At 44.1% G+C, this 26,359-nt stretch overlaps 2 protein-coding genes across 3 annotated transcripts; one reads left to right on the top strand and one right to left on the bottom strand.

The window, feature by feature from the left end:
* Nucleotides 1-14: 14 nt before the first annotated feature.
* Nucleotides 15-12,120, top strand: LOC109867522 (cyclin-T2). 2 transcript variants are annotated; one of them, XR_002251820.2, is made up of 10 exons: nt 15-302; nt 1,268-1,349; nt 1,463-1,591; nt 2,109-2,169; nt 2,675-2,737; nt 2,955-3,367; nt 8,525-8,688; nt 8,859-8,929; nt 9,106-10,252; nt 10,383-12,120. XR_002251820.2 is itself a non-coding variant. In XM_020456717.2 (10 exons), exons 1-10 carry the CDS (start codon nt 145-147, stop codon nt 10,448-10,450), a joined length of 1,989 nt encoding a protein of 662 aa, XP_020312306.1. In that variant the 5' UTR covers nt 35-144; the 3' UTR covers nt 10,451-12,120. The 2 variants fall into 2 exon arrangements, 1 of the variants encoding a protein (XP_020312306.1); XM_020456717.2 differs by having other exon boundaries at nt 35-302; nt 2,955-3,000.
* On the bottom strand, nt 11,898-25,242 carry map3k19 (mitogen-activated protein kinase kinase kinase 19). The gene is made up of 14 exons (XM_020456699.2): nt 25,050-25,242; nt 22,297-22,490; nt 21,332-21,523; nt 20,817-20,977; nt 20,413-20,528; nt 19,489-19,652; nt 18,651-18,711; nt 17,488-17,575; nt 16,503-16,747; nt 16,276-16,319; nt 13,911-16,148; nt 13,698-13,802; nt 12,758-13,455; nt 11,898-12,457 (listed from the first exon to the last, which is right to left on the bottom strand). Exons 2-14 carry the CDS (start codon nt 22,474-22,476, stop codon nt 12,382-12,384), a joined length of 4,368 nt encoding a protein of 1,455 aa, XP_020312288.1. The 5' UTR covers nt 22,477-22,490; nt 25,050-25,242; the 3' UTR covers nt 11,898-12,381.
* Nucleotides 25,243-26,359: the final 1,117 nt, after the last annotated feature.

Below are 26,359 nucleotides of genomic sequence, written 5' to 3'. Positions count from 1 at the left end.
GTTCACACTCCAGAAAGAATGGTGGCGATGATGCACTATCAGTTGGTTTGGCTGTGTCAAAAAAAGCTATCGAAGAAAAACTATTGTGGTTGCCGCGCATGCGTCCGTTCGGTCCTTGGTGTGCTGTGTGAAAGCTGGAGAGCTATGGCGGCGTGCCGGGGATCCTCTTCAAAATGGTTTTTCACCCGGGAGCAAATCGAAGCCACGCCGTCCCGCCGTTCGGGAGTGGATCCGGACAAGGAGCTATCTTACCGACAGCAGGCGGCTAACCTCATTCAAGATATGGGCCAGAGACTCAACGTGTATCCTTTATAAACAAGCTTGTAGTCATCAGATGTCGAAGGAAGGAGGATTTACATAGCGCTCTTTGTAGGCCCGGGTCTGGGGCACGCGCTAGAGGCAGGTTATGTTCGGCATTATTTTGTCATAGAACATTTCAAATGTGCCAGTGTGGTGTAGGTTATTATCCATCCAAGTTTAACTAGCAATCATCACCCAACATGAAGGGCATCTGTCTGGCGATAGTTAACAAACTAGCCATGCGAGCAGCTAACTAGGGCATCTCTCTGGCGATAGTTAGCAAACTAGCAGCTAACTAGCCCACTACTTGTTAGTTACCATAACTGAAATGTTACTTAGCTAACGCTGATGTTCAATGATGAATCATAGTTCCTTCGCTTAGACAAGTGATAACTGCCCAGCATGCCAACACTAGTCAGCTAGCATTGAACGGTCCTGTCAAGCTAGCTTGTTCGTTGTGATTAAGTTGCTTAGCTAGTTAGCTCGAGCAAGTTCACTCAGGTAAAGCAGGACGTGCATTGTTGAATTTCAATTTAATTTGCTCGGTTGCCATGTTAGTACGTTGCTTACTGGATCAAATTTATCTAGCTACTGTACCTTAATTAATAGTTCGCTAGTATCTATCCGGCATTGGCAACAACGTGGATGAAATGATTAGAAGTTGCCACATCTCATTGACTTGATTTAATTAAGTAACTAATGGCTTACTCCGTGGATAACAATGGCTGCGTTTATACAGGCAACCCAATTGTGATTGGTCAAAAGATAAATCAGTGGGGGAAAATGATCACGTCAGATTTTAAAGCTTATCTGATTGGTCAAAGGACCAATTGGTGAAAAAAAAAGATCACAATTGGACTGATTGTAAACGCAACTGTGATCTGTGGACTAAAATACATAATTTTAGTTAGTTGATGAAACATCGTAAGTTAATATATATTTGAATTCCTTAACCCATTTTCTCCAGCTCACAACTTACAATAAATACAGCAATTGTTTACATGCATAGATTTTATATGTTCCACTCTTTCACCAAATTCCACAGAAATGTAAGTATTTTCTTTTCTTCATTATGTATAGTCAGCCTGACTGTCTGTTTTCTACAGACAATTTGCAACATGTTTACTTACTAATATATTCAAATCCATTTATTTTGTTACAGATAATTTCTCCAACCACCTTATTCCTAGCTGCGAAAGTTGAAGAGCAACCTCGGAAACTTGAGCATGTTATTAAAGTTGCCCATGCTTGTCTAAACCCTCAAGAGACCCCGCTTGATACAAAGAGTAATGTAAGTATGGGTATTGTAGGTTTTATTTTCCCTTCCCACCTCCCTGCTTGTCCCATTTTGTCAATGGCTTGAACACTTTCTTTTGTGTGATTGTATTGAGGTTTGAGTGTAAAGGTTTATACAAAGTGTTAGTATACACTGAGTATTCAAAACATTAAGAATATCTGCTCTTTCCGTGAGACTGACTGACCAAGTGAATCCAGGTGAAAGCTATGGTCCCTTATTGATGTCAGCTCAATATTAGGTAGGTGTTCCTAATGTTGGGTATACTCAGTGTATATTCTCCTTTGTCACCAGAGGGCGAGTCTAGATTGACAATATTCAGGCTTTGTCAGACTGATGTCTCAGTCCAGTCTCAGCAAGATCTTCGTGCTCATATTATTCCTAGTAGCGAGACTGAGTTTAAATCACTGACACTAAGAAAACAATACTGTTATAGTTTGGAATTGGGCTTTGAAATAGAGGTATGGATAGACACATTACAAATGTCATGTAATGATTGTCTATTGAACTTCAGGCATACCTCCAGCAAGCTCAAGAGCTGGTGATACTTGAAACCATAGTGCTGCAGACTTTAGGTAAGTGAAGTCTGACTGAGTGAGCATTTAGTGAGAGCTTGATCTTGTCTACAAAGTGTTTGAATATTATGTTTGACTATTTTGTTGGTCCATTGCTGCCAGGCATTGGTGAATTTCCATTTTTCAGACTGTTTAAATTGTTTGTCATGGTAACATGTTGATCATTCCTCAATGCCATAATTCTATTGTAGGTCAAAATGTTCTTCTGTTATGATGAATTTCAGATCTTGGCAAACAGCAGTCCCAAGCATGTTCCAATCTGTGGTCTCTATGACTACGATATACTCTGTGTCCACCATCTGTGGCCATTTTGATTATACAACACCAATATACTCACTCTTATTTGGATGGAAAGAAATGAGAACTCCCTTTCATAGTCCACATGTTATCCTAACTGTGCTCTTGTGATAAAGAATAGAGGGGAAGAACTATAGAACATTACTTTAATACATTTCATCTACAAACTGTTACTGTTGAAACTCACCTGTCATGTATTTTGTTCCAGGATTTGAAATAACTATTGAACATCCACACACTGATGTGGTGAAATGTTCCCAGCTAGTGAGAGGTAGAGGCTTCTTTCTTTGCTTTTTCATGCCCTCTAGTCCACCCAACCTCTAACGTGGGTGGGAGGGAAGATAATGCTGACATAATGATTGTGCAACAAGTCATTGTTGACCTTAGAGTTCACAAAACATGATGTACAATTTGTGAACTTCTAATGATAACCCTTACCGGAGCTTACTGGTTGGCAAAGACTTACCCTCTTTTTCTTTCACTTGCAGCAAGCAAGGATCTGGCACAGACTTCCTATTTCATGGCTACCAACAGGTTGTTATCCTGACCCTCCTTTGTTGCACTGTGACTACTGCACACTATAGCTTCCTTTAATGCAGGGTACCCTTTCAGTGTCCAACGGCCCTCTATGCGCCGGTGGCTACTGGGACGCCAGCCCCCTCCTTGCCCCCCCCCCGGGTTGGGGGCATTTGGCGGTACCGGCCCCGGTTGCAGTGCGGTGTATTGTACAAGGGACCAGAGTTGGCACAGTGGGGTTGAATGCACAATGTGAAGTGTAGTGGTGCGCTAGAACCTCACGTTTGCTCGGTTACAAAAGTGCATATGTCTAAAAAGACACTTTGGTAGCCTGAATAGCAGCTAAAGATTACACAGATGTAAACATAACGTAGAAGTCATCCCGGTAAGTACCAATACCCTATTTTCTTTTTATTTGTATTTTTCCAATTTCACAAAATAGTTTAAAAGTATTTTCTTAAGTTTACATTTTTTAAGTCAGTTAACCAAATACTTTTTCGTGGAATGATATCATATACAGTGCATTCGGAATGTATGAAGACCCCTTGACTTTTCCCACATTTTGTTACGTTACAGCCTTATTCTAAAGTGGATGAAAAAAAAATGTCCTCATCAATCTACACAATACTCTATAATGATAAAAGCTATAAAAAAAAAGTTATTTAGACATGTTTGCAAACGTGTATATATATTTTTTTATCACATTTACGTAAGTAATCAGACCCTTTACTCAGGACTTTGTTGAAGCACCTTTGGCAGCGATTACAGCCGAGTCTTGGGTATGATACTACAAGCTTGGCACACCTGTATTTGGGGAGTTTCTCCAATTGTTCTCCGCAGATCCTCCCAAGCTATGTCTGGTTGGATGGGGAGCGTCGCTGCACATCTATTTTCATGTCTCCAGAGATGTTTGATCAGGTTCAAGTCTGGGCTATGGCTGGGCCACTCAAGGACATTCAGAGATTTTTCCCGAAGCCATGCCTGCGTTGTCTTGGCTGTGTGCTTAGGGTTGTTGTCCTGTTGGAAGGTGAACCTTCGCCCCCAGTCTGAATTCCTGAGCGCTCTGACGCAGGTTTTCAACAAGAATCTCTCTGTACTCCATTAATCTTTCCCTCGATCCTGACTAGTCTCCCTGCCGCTGAAAAACACCCCCACATCATGATGCTGCCCCCACCGTGCTTCACTGTAGGAATGGTGCCAGGTTCCCTCCAGATGTGACGCTTGGCGTTCAGGCCTTTTACTTGGTGGGGTGCTGCAGAGATGGTTGTCCTTCTGGAAGGTTCTCCCATCACCACAGAGGAACTCTGTAGCTCTGTCAGAGTGACCATCGGGTTGTTGGTCACCACCTTGACCAAGGCCCTTCTTCCCCAATTGCTCTGTTTGGCTGGGCGGCCAGCTCTCGGACGAGTCTTGGTGGTTCCATACTAATTCAATTTTTTAAGAATGATTGAGGCCACTTTGTTCTTGGGGACCTTCAATGATGCAGTAATTGTTTTGGAAACCCTTTCCCAGATCTGTGCCTCGGCACAATCCGATCTCTGAGCTCTTCGGACAATTCCTTCAACCTCATGGCTTGGTTTTTTCTCAGACATGCACTGTCAGCTGTGGGACCTTTTATATAGACAGGTGTGTGCCTTTATTATGTCCAATCAAATCAAATCAAATGTATTTATATAGCCCTTCGTACATCAGCTGATATCTCAAAGTGCTGTACAGAAACCCAGCCTAAAACCCCAAACAGCAAGCAATGCAGGTGTAGAAGCACGGTGGCTAGGAAAAACTCCCTAGAAAGGCCAATACCTAGGAAGAAACCTAGAGAGGAACCAGGCTATGTGGGGTGGCCAGTCCTCTTCTGGCTGTGCCGGGTGGAGATTATAACAGAACATGGCCAAGATGTTCAAATGTTCATAAATGACCAGCATGGTCGAATAATAATAATAAGGCAGAACAGTTGAAACTGGAGCAGCAGCACAGTCAGGTGGAAGTTGAAACTGGAACAGCAGCATGGCCAGGTGGACTGGGGACAGCAAGGAGTCATCATGTCAGGTAGTCATGGGGCATGGTCCTAGGGCTCAGGTCAGTTGAAACTGGAACAGCAGCATGGCCAGGTGGACTGGGGACAGCAAGGAGTCATCATGTCAGGTAGTCCTGGGGCATGGTCCTAGGGCTCAGGTCCTCCGAGAGAGAGAAATAAAGAGAGAAGGAGAGAATTAGAGAACGCACACTTAGATTCACACAGGACACCGAATAGGACAGGAGAAGTACTCCAGATATAACAAACTGACCCCAGCCCCCCGACACATAAACTACTGCAGCATAAATACTGGAGGCTGAGACAGGAGGGGTCAGGAGACACTGTGGCCCCATCCGAGGACACCCCCGGACAGGGCCAAACAGGAAGGATATAACCCCACCCACTTTGCCAAAGCACAGTCCCCACACCACTAGAGGGATATCTTCAACCACCAACTTACCATCCTGAGACAAGGCTGAGTATAGCCCACAAAGATCTCCGCCACGGCACAACCCAAGGGGGGGGCGCCAACCCAGACAGGATGACCACAACAGTGAATCAACCCACTCAGGTGACGCACCCCCTCCAGGGACGGCATGAGAGAGCCCCAGCAAGCCAGTGACTCAGCCCCTGTAATAGGGTTAGAGGCAGAGAATCCCAGTGGAAAGAGGGGAACCGGCCAGGCAGAGACAGCAAGGGCGGTTCGTTGCTCCAGAGCCTTTCCGTTCACCTTCCCACTCCTGGGCCAGACTACACTCAATCATATGACCCACTGAAGAGATGAGTCTTCAGTAAAGACTTAAAGGTTGAGACCGAGTTTGCGTCTCTGACATGGGTAGGCAGACCGTTCCATAAAAATGGAGCTCTATAGGAGAAAGCCCTGCCTCCAGCTGTTTGCTTAGAAATTCTAGGGACAATTAGGAGGCCTGCGTCTTGTGACCGTAGCGTACGTGTAGGTATGTACGGCAGGACCAAATCAGAGAGATAGGTAGGAGCAAGCCCATGTAATGCTTTGTAGGTTAGCAGTAAAACCTTGAAATCAGCCCTTGCTTTGACAGGAAGCCAGTGTAGAGAGGCTAGCACTGGAGTAATATGATCAAATTTTTGGGTTCTAGTCAGGATTCTAGCAGCCGTATTTAGCACTAACTGAAGTTTATTTAGTGCTTTATCCGGGTAGCCGGAAAATAGAGCATTGCAGTAGTCTAACCTAGAAGTGACAAAAGCATGGATTAATTTTTCTGCTTCATTTTTGGACAGAACGTTTCTGATTTTTGCAATGTTACGTAGATGGAAAAAAGCTGTCCTCGAAATGGTCTTGATATGTTCTTCAAAAGAGAGATCAGGGTCCAGAGTAACGCCGAGGTCCTTCACAGTTTTATTTGAGACGACTGTACAACCATTAAGATTAATTGTCAGATTCAACAGAAGATCTCTTTGTTTCTTGGGACCTAGAACAAGCATCTCTGTTTTGTCCGAGTTTAATAGTAGAAAGTTTGCAGCCATCCACTTCCTTATGTCTGAAACACATGCTTCTAGCGAGGGCAATTTTGGGGCTTCACCATGTTTCATTGAAATGTACAGCTGTGTGTCATCCGCATAGCAGTGAAAGTTTACATTGTGTTTTCGAATAACATCCCCAAGAGGTAAAATATATAGTGAAAACAATAGTGGTCCTAAAACGGAACCTTGAGGAACACCGAAATTTACAATTCAATTTAATCAATTGAATTGACCCCGGGTGGTATCCAATCAAGTTGTAGAAACATCTCAAGGATGATCAATGGAAACAGGATGCACCTGAGCTCAATTTCACGTCTCAGGGTCTGAATACTTATGTAAATGAGGTATTTCTGTTTTAAATGAATGAATTTGCATTCATTTCTAAACCCATTTTCACTTTGTCTTTGTGATATTGTGTGTAGATAGACGGAAAACAACATGATTTAATCCATTTTAGGAAAAGTCTAACTTAACAATGTGGAAAGGGTCAAGTGGTCTGAATTCTTCCCGAATGCGCTGTTTTGTATATAAAACGGAAATGGAAGTGCCAATTTTACATTTCTGATGTTAACCCATTAAGGACCTGCTCAAATGGCAAGTTTTTATTTGCTTTGAAGAGAAGAATTCATGTTTTCATGCACCACTGCATTGTAAAATACTGATTTGGTGCCACATCTGCCCATTAACATACGTATTATTCTTGGTTTCTGGCTTTCCGCGTACAAACAACCTTTCACAGTTCATGGTCTGCAAATTCTCGTAGAACTAGGTCCTTAAAGGGTTACTTTTAACATGACATGTTGGGTTGGGATTTAAATATAGCCTTTTTGTTTCCAACTGTTGAATGCCCTCAAAACAAACTACAGTGTCTGGATGCAGATTTTGATAGTCACTTTTCTGTAAAGTGCTGTAATTCAGCAATCGTATGGATATATGTTTTTTTTATAGAAACAAATATCAAAGAACCAGAGACAACATTGTGTTCCAAAATTAGCCTGTTCAGGCTGGGTTTTAGACGTTTGAACTGGAGAGGCTTATAGACAGTGAACAAGGAGAATAAGAGGTTGCCGCTGTGCCTGAGACATCACTCTAATTCGAGGATAAATGGCTTCTTAATGGCTTAACCGAATCCAATGACCAGCCACAGCAAGTAGGAGCATAGAAATATAATTGACTTGAATGGGAATGTCTGTTTCAGAATCCAAACCATGGAAATACTAGTCACCATGGTGAATTCTGGAACTTCTGATCTGTGTGTTTTTCAGGATTGTATGCGCACTAGTCTCAGGCTGCGCGGTCATACAGGAGATGGATATTTAAAAAAAAAAAAAAATCCATAATATGCGTTATGTCTAGCGTCCAGACATTGTACTTGTTGTGACACAAGGTTACCATCCAGCTTTTACCACGGTCTTTCAAATGGTAGGATATCTAGCTCTCTGTGCTAGAAAATATTGTAAGGTTCAGTATTGTAGCTCGATCTAGTTCTCTATTACTCTGGTTCTTTTAGAACTCAAACCAACTTGGACTAGAGTTGACCAGAAGAAGGCATTTCTATGCATGTCTCACCATAACCAGTTAGTCATGAGTGATGAATGCAGAATGAATGTCTGTTTGAATTAACTTGAGTTTACTTTGCCATAAAATGTTCACCTTGTGTGTTATTTATTGGTGGTTGATGTTTCAATAAAGGGTGAAATTCGGTCACTTTCCCCACACAAAAAACCATAACCATATTAAGTTATTGCTGTATCTGCAGCTCCTTGTGGTAAACACTAGGATGGTAGCCACAATGTGAAACTGACTCATGATCTATTCTGCATGTCAGTTGTTGTTTATTTTGGTAAGTGTGCAACTGTGTCAATCTGGGTCTAACATTTCTGTTATAATGATTCTTATTCTTCTCTAATATGTTTTACCTCAGCCCTAAGCACCTGTTACTAACGTTGAGTTCCCCCCCTCCCCTCTTTGTTTTTTTCTTCCCTCTCGTCCATGTGACCCGTTGTGCTCCGGCCTCTCTTCACGCAGCCTCCACCTCACAACCTTCTGCCTGCAACACAAGCCCACAGTAATCGCCTGCGTCTGCATCCACCTGGCCTGTAAATGGTCCAACTGGGAGATCCCTGTCTCCACTGACGGGAAACACTGGTGGGAGTACGTGGACAACTCTGTCACACTGGAGCTTCTCGATGGTGAGGCTTTGATTTGATTTTGGTTTATGCTCATAGTCGAAAAGCCACAGTTACAATGTGGTTTAGTTTAGAAGAATAGTTTGTTTTCGTCAATGAGAAATGTTTGCGATATGTCACTGCTATGAATTAGGTGTTGGTTTTAACCAAGTGTGATCTTTCCTTGCCTTCAGAACTGACGCACGAGTTCCTTCAGATTCTGGAGAAGACACCGAGCAGGTTGAAGAGGATACGAAATTGGAGGGTAAGCTTCTGTTTTTCACCAGTGAATCATTAAGACCTCTTACTCACGTTAAACACTGTAGAGCGTCTTCTCTGCTGATTTTAATTCAGTGTAGTTTTATTGCTGTACAGTTTTATATAATGCCCTTTGCAAAATCGCCTCCTCACGCCATCTTTCTCTCTTCTCCCACTCGCCAGACCACGCAAGCTGCCAAGAAGACCAAGGGGGATGGCTCTCAGGCAAACGACCCCTACCCAGGACCCTCCCTGATCCACGAACATTCCCTGGGAGATGCCATCCCTGGGGTCTCCAACTCAGCCTTCTCCAAAGCCGCTTCATCGTTCCCTGTCCCTCTGCCAGGGCACGCCAGTGGGCCCCTCTCCCTGGACTCTATCGCGTCCATGCAGGGCAGCTCCTACACCTTCACAGCCCCCAGTGACTGGCCCCAGGATACAGGGGGTCGCTTGGAGGGAGGAAGCTATTCCCTCAAAACAGATGCACTTGGCCTACAGCAGGGTGCTCCAATGAACCCGAACAGACCCGATAAGACAGGAGAGTTCAACCCTACTAAACATGAACACAAGGTCGGGTCAGGGGGGGGTGTGGGGAAGCAACAGCAGCCAATTTTCCCTCCACCGCCCCCGCCGGCTCAGAAAATGTCCCTGGACAAGTATAGAGAGAAGCACGCTGCTGAGCTGGCGGTGCAGCATAAACGCAGGGCAGAGCAGCAGAGTTTCGAGCCTGAGGGCAGGGACTCATATATACCCTCTGTCCAATCAGACCACAGGAAACACATGCAGCTCCACCCTAACCCTGGGAGCAGTAGCACCACTGCCTCCCCTCTTAAAATGAAGCTCGCCACGCCAGGCCAGGACAAGGTCCCCTCTGACAAACGGGACAAGGGGGGCTCACTCAAACTCCGCCTTCCAGTTCCTTCTCAGGGGGGCTTGGCCAGCAAAGAGGAGCTGAAGATGAAAATCAAGGTGTCCTCGGAGCGCCACAGCTCTTCTGATGAGGGCGGGGCCAAGAGCAAACATTCCAGCCCGCTAGTGAGCAAGGAGAAGCACCGAGAACACTCAACCCACCGCCACCACCACAAGCAGCACGGCCACTCTCACCTTCATGCAGCACAGCACAGTGGCAACGGCCGAGGGGTCCCCGAGGGGCCAACGGGGGCCGGGCCAGCCGTCCTCCGGAGACCCCTAGGGCTGGGGGGTGTTGAGGGGGTGGCGGGCATGGCCCCTAGCTCTGGTTCCAGCTCATCCCGCAAGAGGGGGCACCCACACGTCGCAAGCCACAACCACCACTCCTCCAAAACGAGCAAAAGCTCCAAGGGCGGCGCAGGTAGTTCCTCCTCCTCTCATTGTTCCTCTGTTCAGCTGCAGTCACAGTGTGTGTCGTCTCAGTCACAGCTCTGGTTTTAACCTCTCTCCCCCCCCCCCCCCCCCCCCCTCCTCCCCCTGTCACATACCAGGTGGGCTACGAACATCTCAACGCCCAAGTGAAACTGGACAAGAAGCCAGTGGAGAGCCGCAGTCTTGAGGGAGCCGGCCGGGCGTTTGCTACCAACGGGCAGACTACAAACACTTCTGACATGCTCGATTCTCTCAAGTGCCCAAGGAATTAACTCATGAACCCTTTGTAGCAAAGCATAGGAAGGTAAAGTAAACAATATAACGGAAAGTGTAGGACATCTCAACGTTTGAGGCAAAAAGAGAGAAATGAATGCTTCCTGATCATCTGATCTTTTGGCAGTGCTGGTATAGTCCTGCCCCTTTCAATGTGTAATTGCTGCTTTGTCCTCTATATTCTCAGGATGGGTCATGGAATGCGGACGTGTGTGAGTGTTAGGGGTCATCCGAGTTTAAATCTCCATGTTCGGAGGGGGAAAAAGTATAAATACTGAAAAGGCACGAAAGGTGCAATTTCTAACAGTCTCTTTTAAATAATAATTTAAACAGCATTGCCATAGCTGTTATCCATTCTGGTGAGAAAACATGTCAAGTAGCCCTCCGTTGTGGCAGGAGGGGGCTTAGCTCAGACAGAAGTAAAGGCAGGCCAAACATGGCTGCCAATGGAAGTTGGATTTTTAGTTGTTTATTTCTCTTGAATGATTTTTTCCTTTTTATGCTGAATACTGTATGTAGGATCTGCATGCAATCATCAAAGGGATAATGCAGAAAGCTGACCGCTGTTTACAGAAAGTAAAGATAAATGTACATACATTTTTGTATGTTTAAAAAGCTATACCATAAATACTCAGGTTTGGAGCTGCTTGTAACTATAACAAGATATATATATTGGGAAAAAATACTATTGTAACTTGATGTAGGAGTCCTATCATCGGTGATTCTGACTGACGCATTCCTGTGTTGTGCTTAGAGCCTGTACTACACATGGCTGGCTGCCAGGAGATGGCACTTGAACTTCGACCTTTCCAACTCAGCCAATCCAGACCCTACAAACAGTAACAACCACCTGGCATGTTGTCAGAGGCCATGCAATTTGTACACTTCTTCTTTTTTTTTTGACTTCCAAGATTACCTTAAGCTGGATGCCAAAGGCTTTGCCTCACACAAACAAACTAAAGACAAACATGAGAAGAGGACAATAATAATAGTGCTATAACGTTTACATGCCTAACCTTTGCTGTGAAGAGCATTTACACAAAATTGTTACTTGGCTTGACGCTGTAGCCCATAGATACAAAGCTGTAGGTAAGTAATGTAGTATTGTTTATGTCTGGTGAAAGAAAACAACAGCATAAAAGTAGCCTGGGTGCCAGTCTTTCTGCTCTCTTGCCAACTCCTTATGTAATTGATATGGCTTGACAATGGAGTAGGCAAGAGCACCAACTGATCTGGGACCAGGCTAGCAGTTAAGGCTTTCAGTGTTGATACAGTACGGTGGCTTGTATGCTGTTCTCCAACGGGTCAGTTTCCTAATATATATGGAGTATATCGTTCTCAATTCTGGACACACAATAGTAACTGTTCTTTGACTGGTTAGTCCTTTATTTCAGTGTGCAGAGAGTTTGTATTGAGGCCAAGATGGTATATTTCCCCAGTACTGATAGTGATTATACTCTTGGGCACAGACATTATTACAGTGGTTTGGTCTCAACAAGAAGGCAAATGCAAACCTTGACATCCATTTTTGGGTTTTTTTGTTCTACAAATAAATCTTACGGTTACCACTACCTTAAAACATTACCTATGTTGTATGATTGGTATTTGCTGTATGCTATATGAAAAGTATGGATGCAATATGTTTGACAAATGCTCGTTGTATCAAAGGTGCCCCAAATATTCAAGGAATTATTTGTGTAATAGCCTAGGGAAAGTATCTAAGTTTTAAGCAATACATCTGAAAGGGCATTTAAAAATACAATTTGGACATGTTATATAAATGATTGATAGGTGTTCCTGATTGGCACATCTGCCGTTATTTCCTAACAGCTTTGAGCGTAGGTCCTAAACTAAGATCACATTGTTAGGAATGAAAGGGTGGTCCAATAGTTGTTCTGCAGACGGGCGCTGTTTCTGGTCACTGCAAAGAGGACAGATTAATATGTTATTCAACTTGGATGCCCTTTTATTATCATAATTTACTGACTGTTGGTGAGTTGTCACATTTATCTTTGATTTAGTAATTGGTAATCTAATTAAGTTACTGAAATGTTAATCCACACTGTTTTACTTTAGTCTTCGTAGCATTCTATATAAACCCAGAGTAGATCCCAATCCTCATATTCGGAGACCAGGTTCAAGGTAAGGAAACATCCAGTCATTTAGTTGAACTATGCCTTTAAAAATATTATATGTAGGACATAATTGTAAATCAACTCACTTGGTCAGACAGACGTGAACAAAATCCCTGGCGTCCTCTGAGAACCTGTCAGGCAGCGCGGGCATTAGGCCTCGCCTCGCCCCAATGTAGAACAGCGCTGCCATCTTGTCCATGTGTGACAGCGGTGGCTTCCCCGTGGCCATTTCAAACACTGTGCACCCCACACTCCAGATGTCCGACTTCCTGCCGTGACCCGTCTCGTTGATTACCTCTGGCGCCATCCAATAGGGCGTGCCGTGCACCGATTTCAGGAGGTCACTATGACTGTATGTGTGAGTGAGGCATCTCAAACGGCGGGCGCAGCCGAAGTCTATCAACTTGACTACTCCCGTAGGCATCAACATCACATTGTTCCCCTTCAGGTCCCTGTGGATGACCCTGTTGAGGTGCAGGTAGGACACCCCCTCCAGGATCTGGCGGGTGTACAGGGCCAGGACGCGCTCTGGAAGGGGACCAAAGCGGTGGAGCACGCTGGCGATGGAGCCTCCGGGGACATACTCCATGAAGATGCTGACCATGTGGTCCCGCAGAGAGGTGCCCAGAAATCCCACAATGTTTCCGTGATGGAGGTTCTTTAAGAGGTCTACTTCCTCCTGTAGACGGTTGTACTCCTTGTCTGCGGTTTCGAGGTCTGAGGCGTCCAGGGCCACCTGTTTTACGGCTATCAGCTGGCCTTGGTTGGTCAGTCCACAGAACACCTAAAAACAGCGTAAATATTAAGTTTTAAAATTCCTATTACAGACAGGCTCAGGTGCTAATTTGAGACCCTAGAGATTAGCTTGCCTGTTTCAGGTGAATATCTATATAATGAAGGTAGCCTTGTTTTGATATGGGATTATACAACTATAGCAAGGTTTGGGTGTTGGCATGATTGGTTCTCTTTACTGTGATGTGACTTTTCCTTTTCTACGAGGCAATTGAGAAGCAAACATATATTCACAGTTCCATAAGCTCCTCTGCCCAGCACTTCTCCTTTCCTCCAGGTGATGGCATCATCTACTACCAAGCCAGATCCACTGAACACTTCTCCAGGTGTGGTAAAATCCTAATGGACAACCGCACAGGGTGGGAAGTTACACACACAACCACACGTATGTGTGTGTATATATGATTAGCTGTAATTGGTGTAGGTAGTCCTCTAGTGCCAACTTACCCCCAGTAATGACTTCTCACATCTCAGCTCAGAATTGTTTCTGAATTCCCTCTGGTCTGAGTCACAGTTGTTTTCTGGACATACACCATCTCTCTCATCCAGTGATATCAGCTCTTCTGCCAGACAACGGAGCAGGTCATCGGTCAGTGGTCCCTCCCCCACATCATCCATAAACTTCTGGAACACAGGGGACACTGTCCTGCTGTCACAGCTACCTGAGGTCCAGGTGTTGATCTTAGGCTGCACAGGGCAATCGGATGGGGTGAATGAATGGTCTAAATGATTTGCCTTGTTTTTCTCATTTTCTGACATGTTGTTCCCCATGGGTCCCCTATTGTGCAGCACATGGAGGTGATCATCATCTGGGTCAGAATGAGATGTGAGTTTAGTCTTTGTCTGACTGGGGGAGGTTTCGTCTCTCGGCCGGTGGTGAGAGATTAGTGGGTTTGGCGCATGGCTGGACATAGACAGCACTTCTTCGATCACTGACATTGACAACATATGGTCCCCCTCCTGAACCTCTGGTGTGCTGGGAGAGACTGTCTCTTCTCCATCTTTACCGAGGACCAGCTCAGTCTTAGTCTGGATGTGGATTTGCCAGTCAAGCCCAGAAATAACCACCACGTGGTCTTTGTCATGCGTGCTGGCGATAGGCGTCAGATGCGACTTTCCCCTGGATATAGGCCTAATAGCCCTGTTCTTCCTCCGCTTGGCCTTGTCCACAGGGCTTCGCCTCACTCTTCTGCTCTCCAGTGGTTTAGGGCATTTGCGTTTGGTCTTGTGAGTTTGGGTCTTCCTAGACGGGGCAGACAGGACCTGCCTCGTCCTCTCACATGAACTGGAAACTCTTATGTTGTCAAACACCGGGCCGGCAAACATCTCATAGATGACTGGTCCCTCCTCATCCCCGGTGTTGATTTCCTGGAAGATATCACTATACGTGATGTAGTCCACGGCTGACTTGGCCCTCAGGGTCCCCAGTTGTGACCCAGTCTTGGCTTCTCTGGCACTTTTTGGTTCCCTCTGCTGAATATGTTTCTGACCAGGTACTTTTATTTTAAGTGCCTTTTTGTCGGTGTTCAGCTTTTTGCAGCTTGGATGTACGGGCTCTGTAACCCTCGTTCTGACAGGGGTTGAGTCTGTGCTTTTCTGACCAGTCTTTGTAGAGATTATCCCATTGACGATGAGATCAGGAGGTTTTCTGACTTTGCCTTTGACTTGTGAAGGAATGGGTGAAGTCCTCAGGTTGCTTTTGGACTTGCTGTTCCCCCGAATGTGATCTTTGTGTGCCAAGACGTTGAAAGACTGATTGGTTTGGACGCTAGTGCTGCCTCTACTCTCTTTGTTCTTGGCAGGCTTGATAGGTTTGATCTTTTTCTCTGTAGGAGGGTTTAATTCAGGTAGTGTGACATTCACAGTAGAAGAAATACATTGATACTTGATGTCATCCACAACACTAGTCTTTGTATTGTCATCAACTTGAATCTCTTTGTTTCCATTTCTTTTAGATGCAAAGGGACATGTGGCAGTTGGCTCAGTACTTGTAGTCTCTTTTGAGAGACCCCCTGAGCACATCACCTTCGTCCATTCCACTGCCACAACCTCACCCTCACAGTCCCTCTCAAAGCATGAAGTGCTGTTAACATCTTTGAAATTCGTCAAATCGGGGTTAAGTTGGTGACTCAACTCAATTATTGCTTTGTACCCTCTCCCTCCAGGGTCAGATTTGATAGATACTCCTTCCTTGTTATCCCTAGGAAAGGCACCCTGATGTCTTGTCGACTCCCTATTCCTATGGTCTGCATTATCCTGACTGTAGTCTCCAACATTAAACTTTCCAGATGAGTCTAGATCCAACTGCAACCTTCCCTCAAAAGTCTCTCCAGCGTGTTGTTTTGCTGTAGTCTCTCTTAGGTCTCTTAAGTCTCTCTTATTGTCATCCACCTCTACCTCCAAGTCGATGGAGGATTGGCTACTGAAGCTGCTCTCCTCGCTGCCCCCTCTGGTGCCTGGGGACCCTCTGGGGCTCACCCTGGTCCTGGCCAGCCTCTCCCTCCTCAGCCTGGAGGTTATGGAGGACATGGAGGTCAGGGGCATCAGGGGCACAAGGCTGATGGGCTTTAGGGGAGAAGGGTGCTTCAGGCCGGGCAGCACTCCTCCGTTTCTATGCCTCCCCTCCAGAGGGGCTAACAGCTTGGGGGTCCTGATGGGGCCTGGAAGTAGGGTAGGGAAGGAGCCCTGGACAGAGATGATTGGAAAAGGCAACGGTGAATAAATAGCAGATTACAGGTGGTTTCTACAAACTAAGGAAGCTGTATGAAAATGTGATGTACGAATAAAACACGATTTATTTGCGTTGACCTACCTTTCGACCACTGCTTTTTTTCTCCGTTTCACCACATCCAAGCCCTGCAAGACAAGAACATGCCAAGCTTTACAAACACAAAATTATGCAACTTTTTCCTCAACAAAGAGTACTTCTCTAAACACATTCATGAGCGTGACCTTTACCTAAACAAATGAATCAACAACATGCTGACCTTTATACTGTCCTCTAAGCCTTTAGCAGATAGTAACTATTATATTACTAACTGTTCTGGATGTGAACTCGGGCCTGGACCAGAGAGTCCAGGAGAGGCTCCAATAGACCGGGGGCAGATTGGCTCAGCTGGGCTGGGTGAGGGGCCACCGGGCTGGGGGCCACAGCCTCACATCTGAGCCTGAGGGGAACAGGCAGGCAGGATGAGCTTCCTGTGGTCTTCCATAGCCCCGGTGTAGGATCCAGTTTGTCTAAGTGTTTGGCTCTGGACCACAGACTGGGTAGGGATGAACCTTGACTGGAGAGAGAACAAAGTAGATTTGAGAATAAATCCTTTGCACCTCACAATGCTCTTCACAGATAATCTTGGTAAAATAATTTGGTTCATTAAAATCATCTATAATTCACAAAACCTGGAGCTGAAACGTAGGTTAATCTTATATAATTTCCTAATAATGAACACAGTGCAATTGAAAGGGATGGACATTCTCTGTTCTGTGTGGATGCAGGACAGAGGGCACAGCAGAAGGACGCTGGCCAGGGGCTGATGCTGTAAAGTGAGAACTTTTCAAAGGGGTTTATTCTCCCAGGATCCCTTTGGACCTCTTTCAGCAGTAAGAGCCCTACAGACAATGATCTGTTTCAGAAAGCAAAGTAGACTCTCCCTCTGTTTCTCCCTCCCTCCTTCTGTTTCTCTCGGTCTCCCTCTGTTCTCTGTTTGGGAAGATTGGCATGCCCTTGACATGATGACTGCAGGCCTGACTGTGTAACTGGACACTTCTTATTCTGTATTTATGTAAGTGAGGGAGGTGTGGGGGTGAAGTACACACAAGGAGGAGGGACTAGCATACGGTGGATTTGTTTGTGTGTGAGAGTGCTTGTTAATAGCAAGGATGTGTGCATAAGTGTTTGTGTGTGTCTGTATGAACAGGTGTTGGTGTTTGGGTGTGTTCCTGACTCAATTTGCCCTGTGGTTACTGTATTGTTGTATTAATTTATAGTCGTTCTAATTAACATGGAGCGTGTGTGCGTGCCCACCTGCTACCCTTCCCCAGATCTTGGTAGGCTTGCCTCATGTCCATCAGCGTATCCATGGCGCTCTGGAAGGAGAGGGAGAGCCCCTTATCTACAGGACCCAACACAGCCTGAGGTCAGTAGGGGTTGATGTACCTTTCACACACAGCAGGGACATTACTGCTACTGTGTGTCAACAGCAAAAGTCCCAAGCCAACAGTGAATGGTTCCTCTGTTACACGTAGGATAGCATTCGGTATCAAAACAGTCCACTGACAAATCCGGTTATTTTTTCTCTCCAGTTAACCTTTATTTAACTAGGCAAGTCAGTTCAGAACAAATTCTTATTTACAATGACGGCCAAACGGGGACGACGCTGGGCCAATTGTGCTCCGCCCTATGGGACTCCCAATCACAGCCGGATGTGATACAGCCTGGATTTGAACCAGGGACTGTAGTGACGCCTCTTGCACTGAGATGCAGTGCATTAGACCGCTGCGCCACTCGGGAGTCCAGATGCTCCACCATGACACTGTTTATGTTCAGTAGAATTTCACCAAGATCCAACTGAACCAATAATAGAATTTATTATCACTGCATAATACCAAACATTTTACACTAATTACATGTTGTTTTTACACACAACTATTTCTATACACAGCCTATGTGCAGAAAACTACAAATGACATTTAGCATTTACAGTACTTTCCAAACAAAGTGGTTGGAGAACAACATAAGAAACAATAGACATTACCTGTTTCAGAGCCAGTTAGTCCAATCTACCCTCATCTCAACCTACTCAGATTATATGACAGAATGAGATTGAGAGGGGCTGTACACCTCTCGTTCGCTCGCTCTCGTTTTCGCTCTCTGAGCAACTCTGTTCTGTTGTGTGTGTGTCTGACAGGAGTCAGGAAGGTTTCCAGCTGGGAGTCTGTATTGTGTCTCCTTGAGGGGAGTGATTTAGCACACTGACCCAATCAGCTTGGGCCATGGCAGGGCTGGCCTTTGTGGCTGTCTCTTTGTGGGATAGGCCCAGTGTGTGAAGAGAGGGGAAGGGTGTGTTTGGGAGGAGGGGGTGGTCTTGTGTAGAGCCAACAGGGCACACAGACCAGGGACACAAGGAGTCAATGTCCAAGACCCTACCTACTGTAGGTGACAGTACACAATAAGGAAATACAGCTTACCTTGATTGATGGCTTTATGATGGTCGGATAAAGGAACACACTCTGGAGACTCCAGCAAATCCTACAATGGGAAAATAAGAATGGTCATAAGTAGCCTTAAACCCTGTGGCATTTGTCATGAATCCACAAAAATATCTATGATATCACTGTCCTAAGTGCAGTTAGGAGACGATGGTGACTGTTGTTGTAGCTAGTGGTTGTTATGTTCAACTGACATTTATTTCAGAGCCTATAACGAATTAGATTGGTAAACATCTGATTAACAACTCCACCCCATTTAATTTCCCTGGGGGGGCCCTAAAATATTATATAGCTTCACGTTAGTGCCCAGTCTGCTATGTTTGTGTGCCCCTGGGATAGCCTCTTTCAACCATCTGCCCTTCCGCTATTCAATAAGTGGGCTGGGTCATTAGACACCAGACAGTAGCCAGCTGCGCTCCCTGGCCTTGTCTCACCTGTTAAGGCCACTTCAAAGCAAAGTCAGGATAAACCTAAGAGTCATCTAGTCAGAACACAAACTCCCCACCAGCCAATTACACTGATGTAACTCAGGTCTCTGGTGAATTGGGCCCCATTGCTTTAGGGGAAGAGCCACTAAGGATTAAGCCTTTTAATTTATTAAGGATATTTGGGCAAGTAATAAATAATGCATTTGAGACAGAAGCTATGTTGTAGTACATTTATTTTGATGCAATACAACTAACTTGTCTTGTAATATATTTGATGATCTTAAAATGTGTTAACACATAGTGAACAAAATCACATTATGAAGTAGGTCTCCACAAAATTACAGACTTGTACACTTCTTACATAACTGTACAACCGGAGGATCACTTACCTCTGTGCTGGCAGCAGTCTGAATGAGGACATTTTGGGTCAGATAGGGAGAGGAGCTTGGGGAGTTTGTTGCTCTCAGCTCATCGGTTAGAGAGGGAGAGGGGCTGGGGGAGTTTACTCTCAGCTCATCAGGGTGGAAGCACTGCAGGTCCAGGGGCGTGGGCGCTGTTTGTTGACCAGGGCAGAATGAGACGGAGGTGTGGAGTTAGTGGAGTCAGTGAGCACAAGAGGAAACAAGGCCCTCTCACACACTCAGCCCCTCAGGAATTCACCAGGATTTCCCATATGAGTGCTGGCTTTGACCCCTCCTCCAAGCTCAGGAAAACATTTGATTACGCAAGTACACACTGCACGGATCGACTAAATCAATACTACTCACCACAGGAGGTTTGTGGCACCTTAATTGGGCAGAAGGGGCTCATGATAATGGCTGGAGCGGAATACGTGGGATGGTATCAGAGACATGGTTTCCATGTGTTTAATGGCATTCCATTTGTGCTGTTTCTGCCATTATTATGAGCAGTTCTCCCCTCAGCAGCCTCCTGTGCTATACACTAAGCTAATAGATAAGTAAAATCTGTATTGCATTTCTGTCAGGATCGATTTGAAAACTTTAAAGGCATCATGTTGTACATGACCTGAGTGCTGTGATGTCATATGAACGAAATGCCACAAACAAGCAGATTTGGTGTGGTACTAGTATGTGTATAACCAACAGATCACATGGTTTGTACTTGGATAGAGAAGTATTTCACCTGGAATATCCTCAAAAGTAAACAGAATATATCAAACCATACCAAACATCTGAGTTGTGTTATGTTGGATTTGTCTGAACATCATGGTTGAAAGTCATGTCACGTAATTACACAGCAATAACTGTAGTAACAACATTGTCTGACCATCTTGGTTGGAAGTCATGTTATACCTGGCTGTCTGAGGGACTCAACCATCATGTGGATGAGTTCGTCTTTCAGGGGGCTCTCTATCTGTGCAGCATAGTGAAGAGCAGAACAGCCGTTGACATCACACACCCCCAGGTCACTGTTTGAAAGAGGGAGAATAATTAACATAATTTATAGAGCGGAAGGCGGCGTATAGACCAATGAAAATGCAGGGGCATTGTGAAAAAGTATTTGTGAGTGCTGTTATGGAACAAGGAAGTTGTTAGCTTGGGAGGTGGAATATATTATTATGTTGTAAGATTGTAATAAAATTGTATTGCAGTAATAATAAGGTCATTTTGCAATAAGGTTCTGTAATAATGTAATGTTTTAGGCTGTTGTAATAACAAAACCAAAGTGATATTGTCATTGCTGCAGGTTTCCTTACGCTGAGAGAGCCAGCAGTTCCCTGACCACCTCCACAGGTCTGTATTCCCATGGCAACCGGACGTCCAGCTCCTCAAACAAGTCGACGTCCCTCACAGCCAGCATTAGAGGGGTCAGCCCGTCGCGGTTCTGAGTGTTCACGTCTACTAGGTCAGTCTGGGCCTGCAACACAGACATAGAGATATAGGCTCAGCACTGGTGCCTGAGAGTTACACATTACGAACAAAGAAAGGTCAAATGAGAAATGTCCTGGAGATGATTACAGATGGAATGCTCATAGCTGCTTCGGCTGCATCCATACAATGCTGTCCTTTGTGCTAATCTAAACTCTAGCCTACCCTGTTGTTAGACAAGCACCTGATGCTGTGTGTCACATTTCCAGTTACACAATGTAAAGGGCGTTGGGAGTGATATCGGTGGCAGTGACTGTGTGCGCGATTGGTGTGTGCTTGTGCGCGTGTGTGTGTGGTCTATGGTGGGGCGTTGTAAAGGAGTTTTGGGGGGAGGCGGACTTACCAGAAGGTGCTGCAGGGAGTGGAGGTCTCCCTGCCAAGCAGCCTGGAGGAGCTGGGTCTGGTGGGGCAGAGCCCTGAACATGGCTGATAACAGCACCCCCTGGAGGACTGGAAGACTCACATGCAGTGGTGTCTGGTTGCTATGGTTGCACAGAGTCACATCGGCTCCTCTTTTCAGAAGGAAGTGTACAACCTGACAACAAAATTTACATTAAAATACCCCCCCCCCTCCTCCTATGTTTTATTGGTAGGGTAGGGTTAATGACATGCTTTGGTCCCCTATTTCAAAATGGCAAAGGTCAAGTAAATGACAGCCAGCATAATAGTATGGGGTTTATTGCATGTTTTCTCAGTGTACATAGTACGATGCCATGTTTTGCTTTGGCAACAGTGAAATCTGTTAAATCATACAGAGTCAAAACAAAAGCCAGAAAGACCCAACTCCTGGGACACATGCAAACAATTGTTTCCCTGTGGCCTTAGACACACTACTAACAAATTAATGTGGTTGTTTTGATAGTGTATCTCCAGAGAATGATCATGGGTCTTCACCCCCCCCCCCCCCCCCCCCCCCTCAATGTCACATGACACCATGTTATTGTTATTGGGAAGAAAAATAAATAGTCTCTAATTTTTCAGCGGTCAACACCTGTGTTTAAATGGATTGTTCACATCCTCACAGTATGTTAAACTGTTTTTGATTTAAATATTCCTTCATTCACATAGTGATGCTTTTGTTGAATATAGATTACAATGTGCAAGACTAATAGACATGCAACCACATAAACAGAACAAAGTCTGTATAAAGCATATCAGCCATGCTGTGTTTCCATTCAAATATATAGGCTTATTCACTAACAATAAGAATACTAATCACATCAGTTCAGTCAAAGGGTCACTGAAGCAGACTAACATACCAGACAGACCTCCCCCTAAACCAAATTCCCCTCCCCCAATGGTGCTTACCTCAGTCAAGCCCCTCTGGCAGGCAGTGATAAGGGGAGTACAGCCCCCCTCCATGCGGGGAACATCCACCTCCTCCCAGGGACAATCTCCCAGCTCCTCCAGCCCCAGGCCTACCACCTCCAGCTCTCCCCTCAGCACCTCAATACCAGCCCCCAGAACCCTTCTCTCACTACTCTCCATCACCCACAAGGGTCCTATTGACAAGTTGGCGAGAATAGAAGCCAGAAGGATGAATGTAAGAGATAACAGTGAAGGTTGTTTTGTTGCTCTGTAGCTTGCTGCCTTTCAGCTTGGTTTGTTTGCTGTGGACACTTGATTCATGGTTACTCTCCTCTTTCAAGATCTGGTCCCTCCACGTATGGTGTGGGGCTTCAGCATGTTTGTGTTGACTGTTGATGCAAGCCTCTAGGGCTCTCCATCCCTGTTCCTTCAGAGCTACCGTTCAGTAGGTTTTCACTCCAACCCTAATCTAGCGCACCTGCTTAAAATAATTACTATAATAACATAAGCTCCAGTAGGAGAGGTGGAGTGGAGGACATTTCCTCTCGTTACTGTATCATGTGTATCAGAGAATGACTGCCTCTCACATGGTATCCTATATCCCCTATACTAGCGGTATTAAACGCTTACCCTACAAGGTCTAGAGCCTCCTGGTTTTCTGTTCTACCTGATAATTAATTGCACACACCTAGAAACCCCTCTAAATTAGAGGGGAACAATGGAGAAAAAGCAGTGGAACTGGCTTTGATGTCCAGAGTTGTGTTTGAGGGCCCTATACAGTGTAATGCTTTTGATGCAGGGCCCCTGGTCAAAAGTAATGCACTACGGTGCCTACACATAATACCCCATAGTGTTGAATTATGTTGTTAGACATGTTTACAAAAAAATGAAAAGCTGAAATGTCTATCTGCCTCACAAAGAAGGGCACCTATTGATAAAAAAAATAAAAAGCAATAATTGAATATCCATCTGAGCATGGTGAAGTTATTAATTACACTTTGGATGGTGTATCAATACACCCAGTCACTACATAAATACAGGCGTCTGTCTTAACAGTTGCCAGAGAGGAAGGAAACTTCTCAGGGATTTCACCATGAGGCCAATGGTGACTTTAAAACAGTTACAGAGTTGAATGGCTGTGATTGGAGAAAACTGAGGATGGATCAACATTTTTGTTACTCCATAATACTAACCTAAATGACAGAGTAAAAATAAAGAAGTCTGTACAGAATACAAATATTCCAAAACAGGCATTGTTTGCAATAAACCACTGAAGTAAAAATGCAATAAATGTGGCAAAGAAATGTACTTTATGTCCTGAATACAAAGTGTTATGTTTGGGTCAAATCCAAAACAACACATTACTGAATACCACTCTACATATGTTCAAGAGGTGGCTGCATCATGTTACGGGTATGCTTGTAATCGTTAAGGACTGGGGAGTTTTTCACAATAAAAATGTTTACGGAATAGAGCTAAGCACAGGCAAAATCCCAGAGAAAAACCTGGTTGTCTGCTTTCCACCAGACACTGGGAGATTAATTCATCTTTTAGCAGGACAATAACTTAAAACACAAGGCCAAATATACACTGGAGTCGCTTACAAAGAGGACAGTGCATGTTCCTGAGTGGCTGAGTTACAGTTTTGACTTAAATCTGCATGAAAATCTTAGGCAAGACCTGAAAATGGTCTTTCAATGATCAACAACCAATTTGACAGAGATTAAAGAATTTTGAAAAGAATAATGAGCAAATGTTGCCCAATCCAGATGTGCAACGCTCTTGCCTTGTTCACACTACAGGCCTTAATGCTCAAATCAGTTCTGTTTTTCAAATCCGTTTTGGAATAATTACTGTCCAAACAGCAAGTTACAAGCAACCAAATTGGATTTGTGTGTGTTCAGAGTTCAGACAATAGTAATTTGGTGACATGGCTCAAATTTGACTTGTGTCACTTCAACCTGCTAATGTGAATAAGGCTTTAGAAACTTTCCCAGAAAGACTGACAGCTGTAATTGTTGGCAAAGGTGATTCTAACATGTATTTACTCAGGGGTGTGAATACTTATGTAAATAAGATATTTCTGTATTTCATTTCCAATAAATGTTCTAACATTTCTAAAATCATGTTTTAACATTCATTATTTGGAATAGTGGGTTGATGGTTGGGAAAAAAACATTGGAATTCAGGCTATAACACAACAAAATGTGGAATAAGTCAAGGGGTATGAATACTGTCTGAAGGCACTATATATAGTACCCTCAACAGTACACATTTTGTTGTATCCCCAGACAAGCACACCTGATTCAACTTGTCAACTAATCATCAAGCCATGAATGAGTTGAATTGGGTGAGTTTGTCCGGGGCAACAACAAAAATGTGTACTGTTGAGAATACTGGAGGACTGGAGTTGAGAAACACAGATGTAGGGGATAGGGTGCCATTAGGGACACAAACACCGACTCATGATGTGACTTAGACAATGACAACGAGTTAATGAGAGCTAATACAAACCACAGGCCTGACTGGCATCATAATAACAACAACTACTCATCCCTGGAACATTAACCAGCATCCTAGTAGATTCATGATTGACTAGTCATTTAAACCATTTTGGGAGTTCTTTACAGATTAGCATTCTAGAACCAATTAATGGAATAGTACTAAAAGTGTCAGTCAGAATGGACATAGTTAAAGCAAGAAGTCTTGAAAAAGAAAAGCAGTAGTTGAGTGAAATGAACAACTTTACTCACCTTCAGTATTCTTGGTCTCAAACTTTGAAATATCTTACTCAATCCTTTGCCCAATTTTCATGCTTCACATTTACTCCAATGTTCTTTGACAAACAAATATAGTGTTCTGCATTTTAATAGCAGCTGTTTTATAAGTAAACTTCCTCCTAGTTTAAATAGCTTCTTCAGTGTATGTCTGCTCTCGTTCCCTGTGCAGTGTGCATGCCTCCCCTCCTAAGTAGCTTGAATGTTTACATTCTGTTACCAAGGAGATAGTCAGCCAGGCAGGCCAACAGTAGATTAATTGCCAGTCTGAATGGGCCTCTCAAACAAATAAAGGCAACACTGAGTGCATGTCTACAATTAGAAGTGAGATCTGTCAAATGTTCCTTTTTCCTGTATGAATTAGCAGTTGTGGAAAAGTACCCATTAGTCATACTTGAGTAAAAGTAAAGATATCTTAAAATAAAATGACTCAAGTAAAAGTGGAAGTTACCTAGTAAAATAATACTTGAGTAAAAATATTTGGCTTTAAATGTACTTACGTATCAAAAGTAAATGTAATCGCTAAAATATACTTAAGTATCAAAAGTGAAAGTATAAATCATTTGAAATTCCTTATTCTGGTTATAGCAAACCAGATGGCACTATTATCTTGATTTTTTTTAAATTAATGGATAGCCAGGGGTACACTTCAACACTCAGACGTCATTTACAAATTAAACGTTTGTGTTTAGTGAGTGCCAAATCAGAAGCAGTAGGGATGACCGGGATTTTCTCTTGATAAGTGTGTGAATTAGATAATTTTCCTGTCCTGCTAAGAATTCAAAATGTAACTCGTACTTTTGGGTGTCAGGGAAAATGTAAGGAGTAAAAAGTACATTATTTTGTTTAGGAACATAGTGGAGTAAAAGTAGTCAAATATAAATAGTAAAGTAAAGTAGATACCCCCCCAAAAACTACTTAAGTAGTACTTTAAAGTATTTTTTACTTAAGTACTTTATACCACTGTGAATTAGTAATCATAAATTACACCAAAAATATGTTGATTCAGTCACAACAAGCTGTTCTGACACTCAGCTCTGTAGTTAATCAGTATTACGCTCATATTTCACGTGACATGCATGGGGTATAGCTTTGTCTTCAAAATAAAGCCTGTTACGCAGACCACCCCATGTACATGCTTTGGTCCATATGCCTGTCAGCATTTAAGTACCCTTTAATCTATTTCTTTACGTTCCCCTTAAACTAGAGGTTAGAGCGTTGGATTTGTAACCCAAAGGTTGCAAGTTCAAATCACTGAGCTGACAAGGTACAAATCTGTCGTTCTG

Source organism: Oncorhynchus kisutch, linkage group LG2, assembly GCF_002021735.2.
Source record: "Oncorhynchus kisutch isolate 150728-3 linkage group LG2, Okis_V2, whole genome shotgun sequence".
NCBI lineage: Eukaryota > Metazoa > Chordata > Actinopteri > Salmoniformes > Salmonidae > Oncorhynchus > Oncorhynchus kisutch.
Note: the sequence above shows the minus strand (reverse complement) of the source record. Positions and strands in the feature narration are given on the sequence as shown.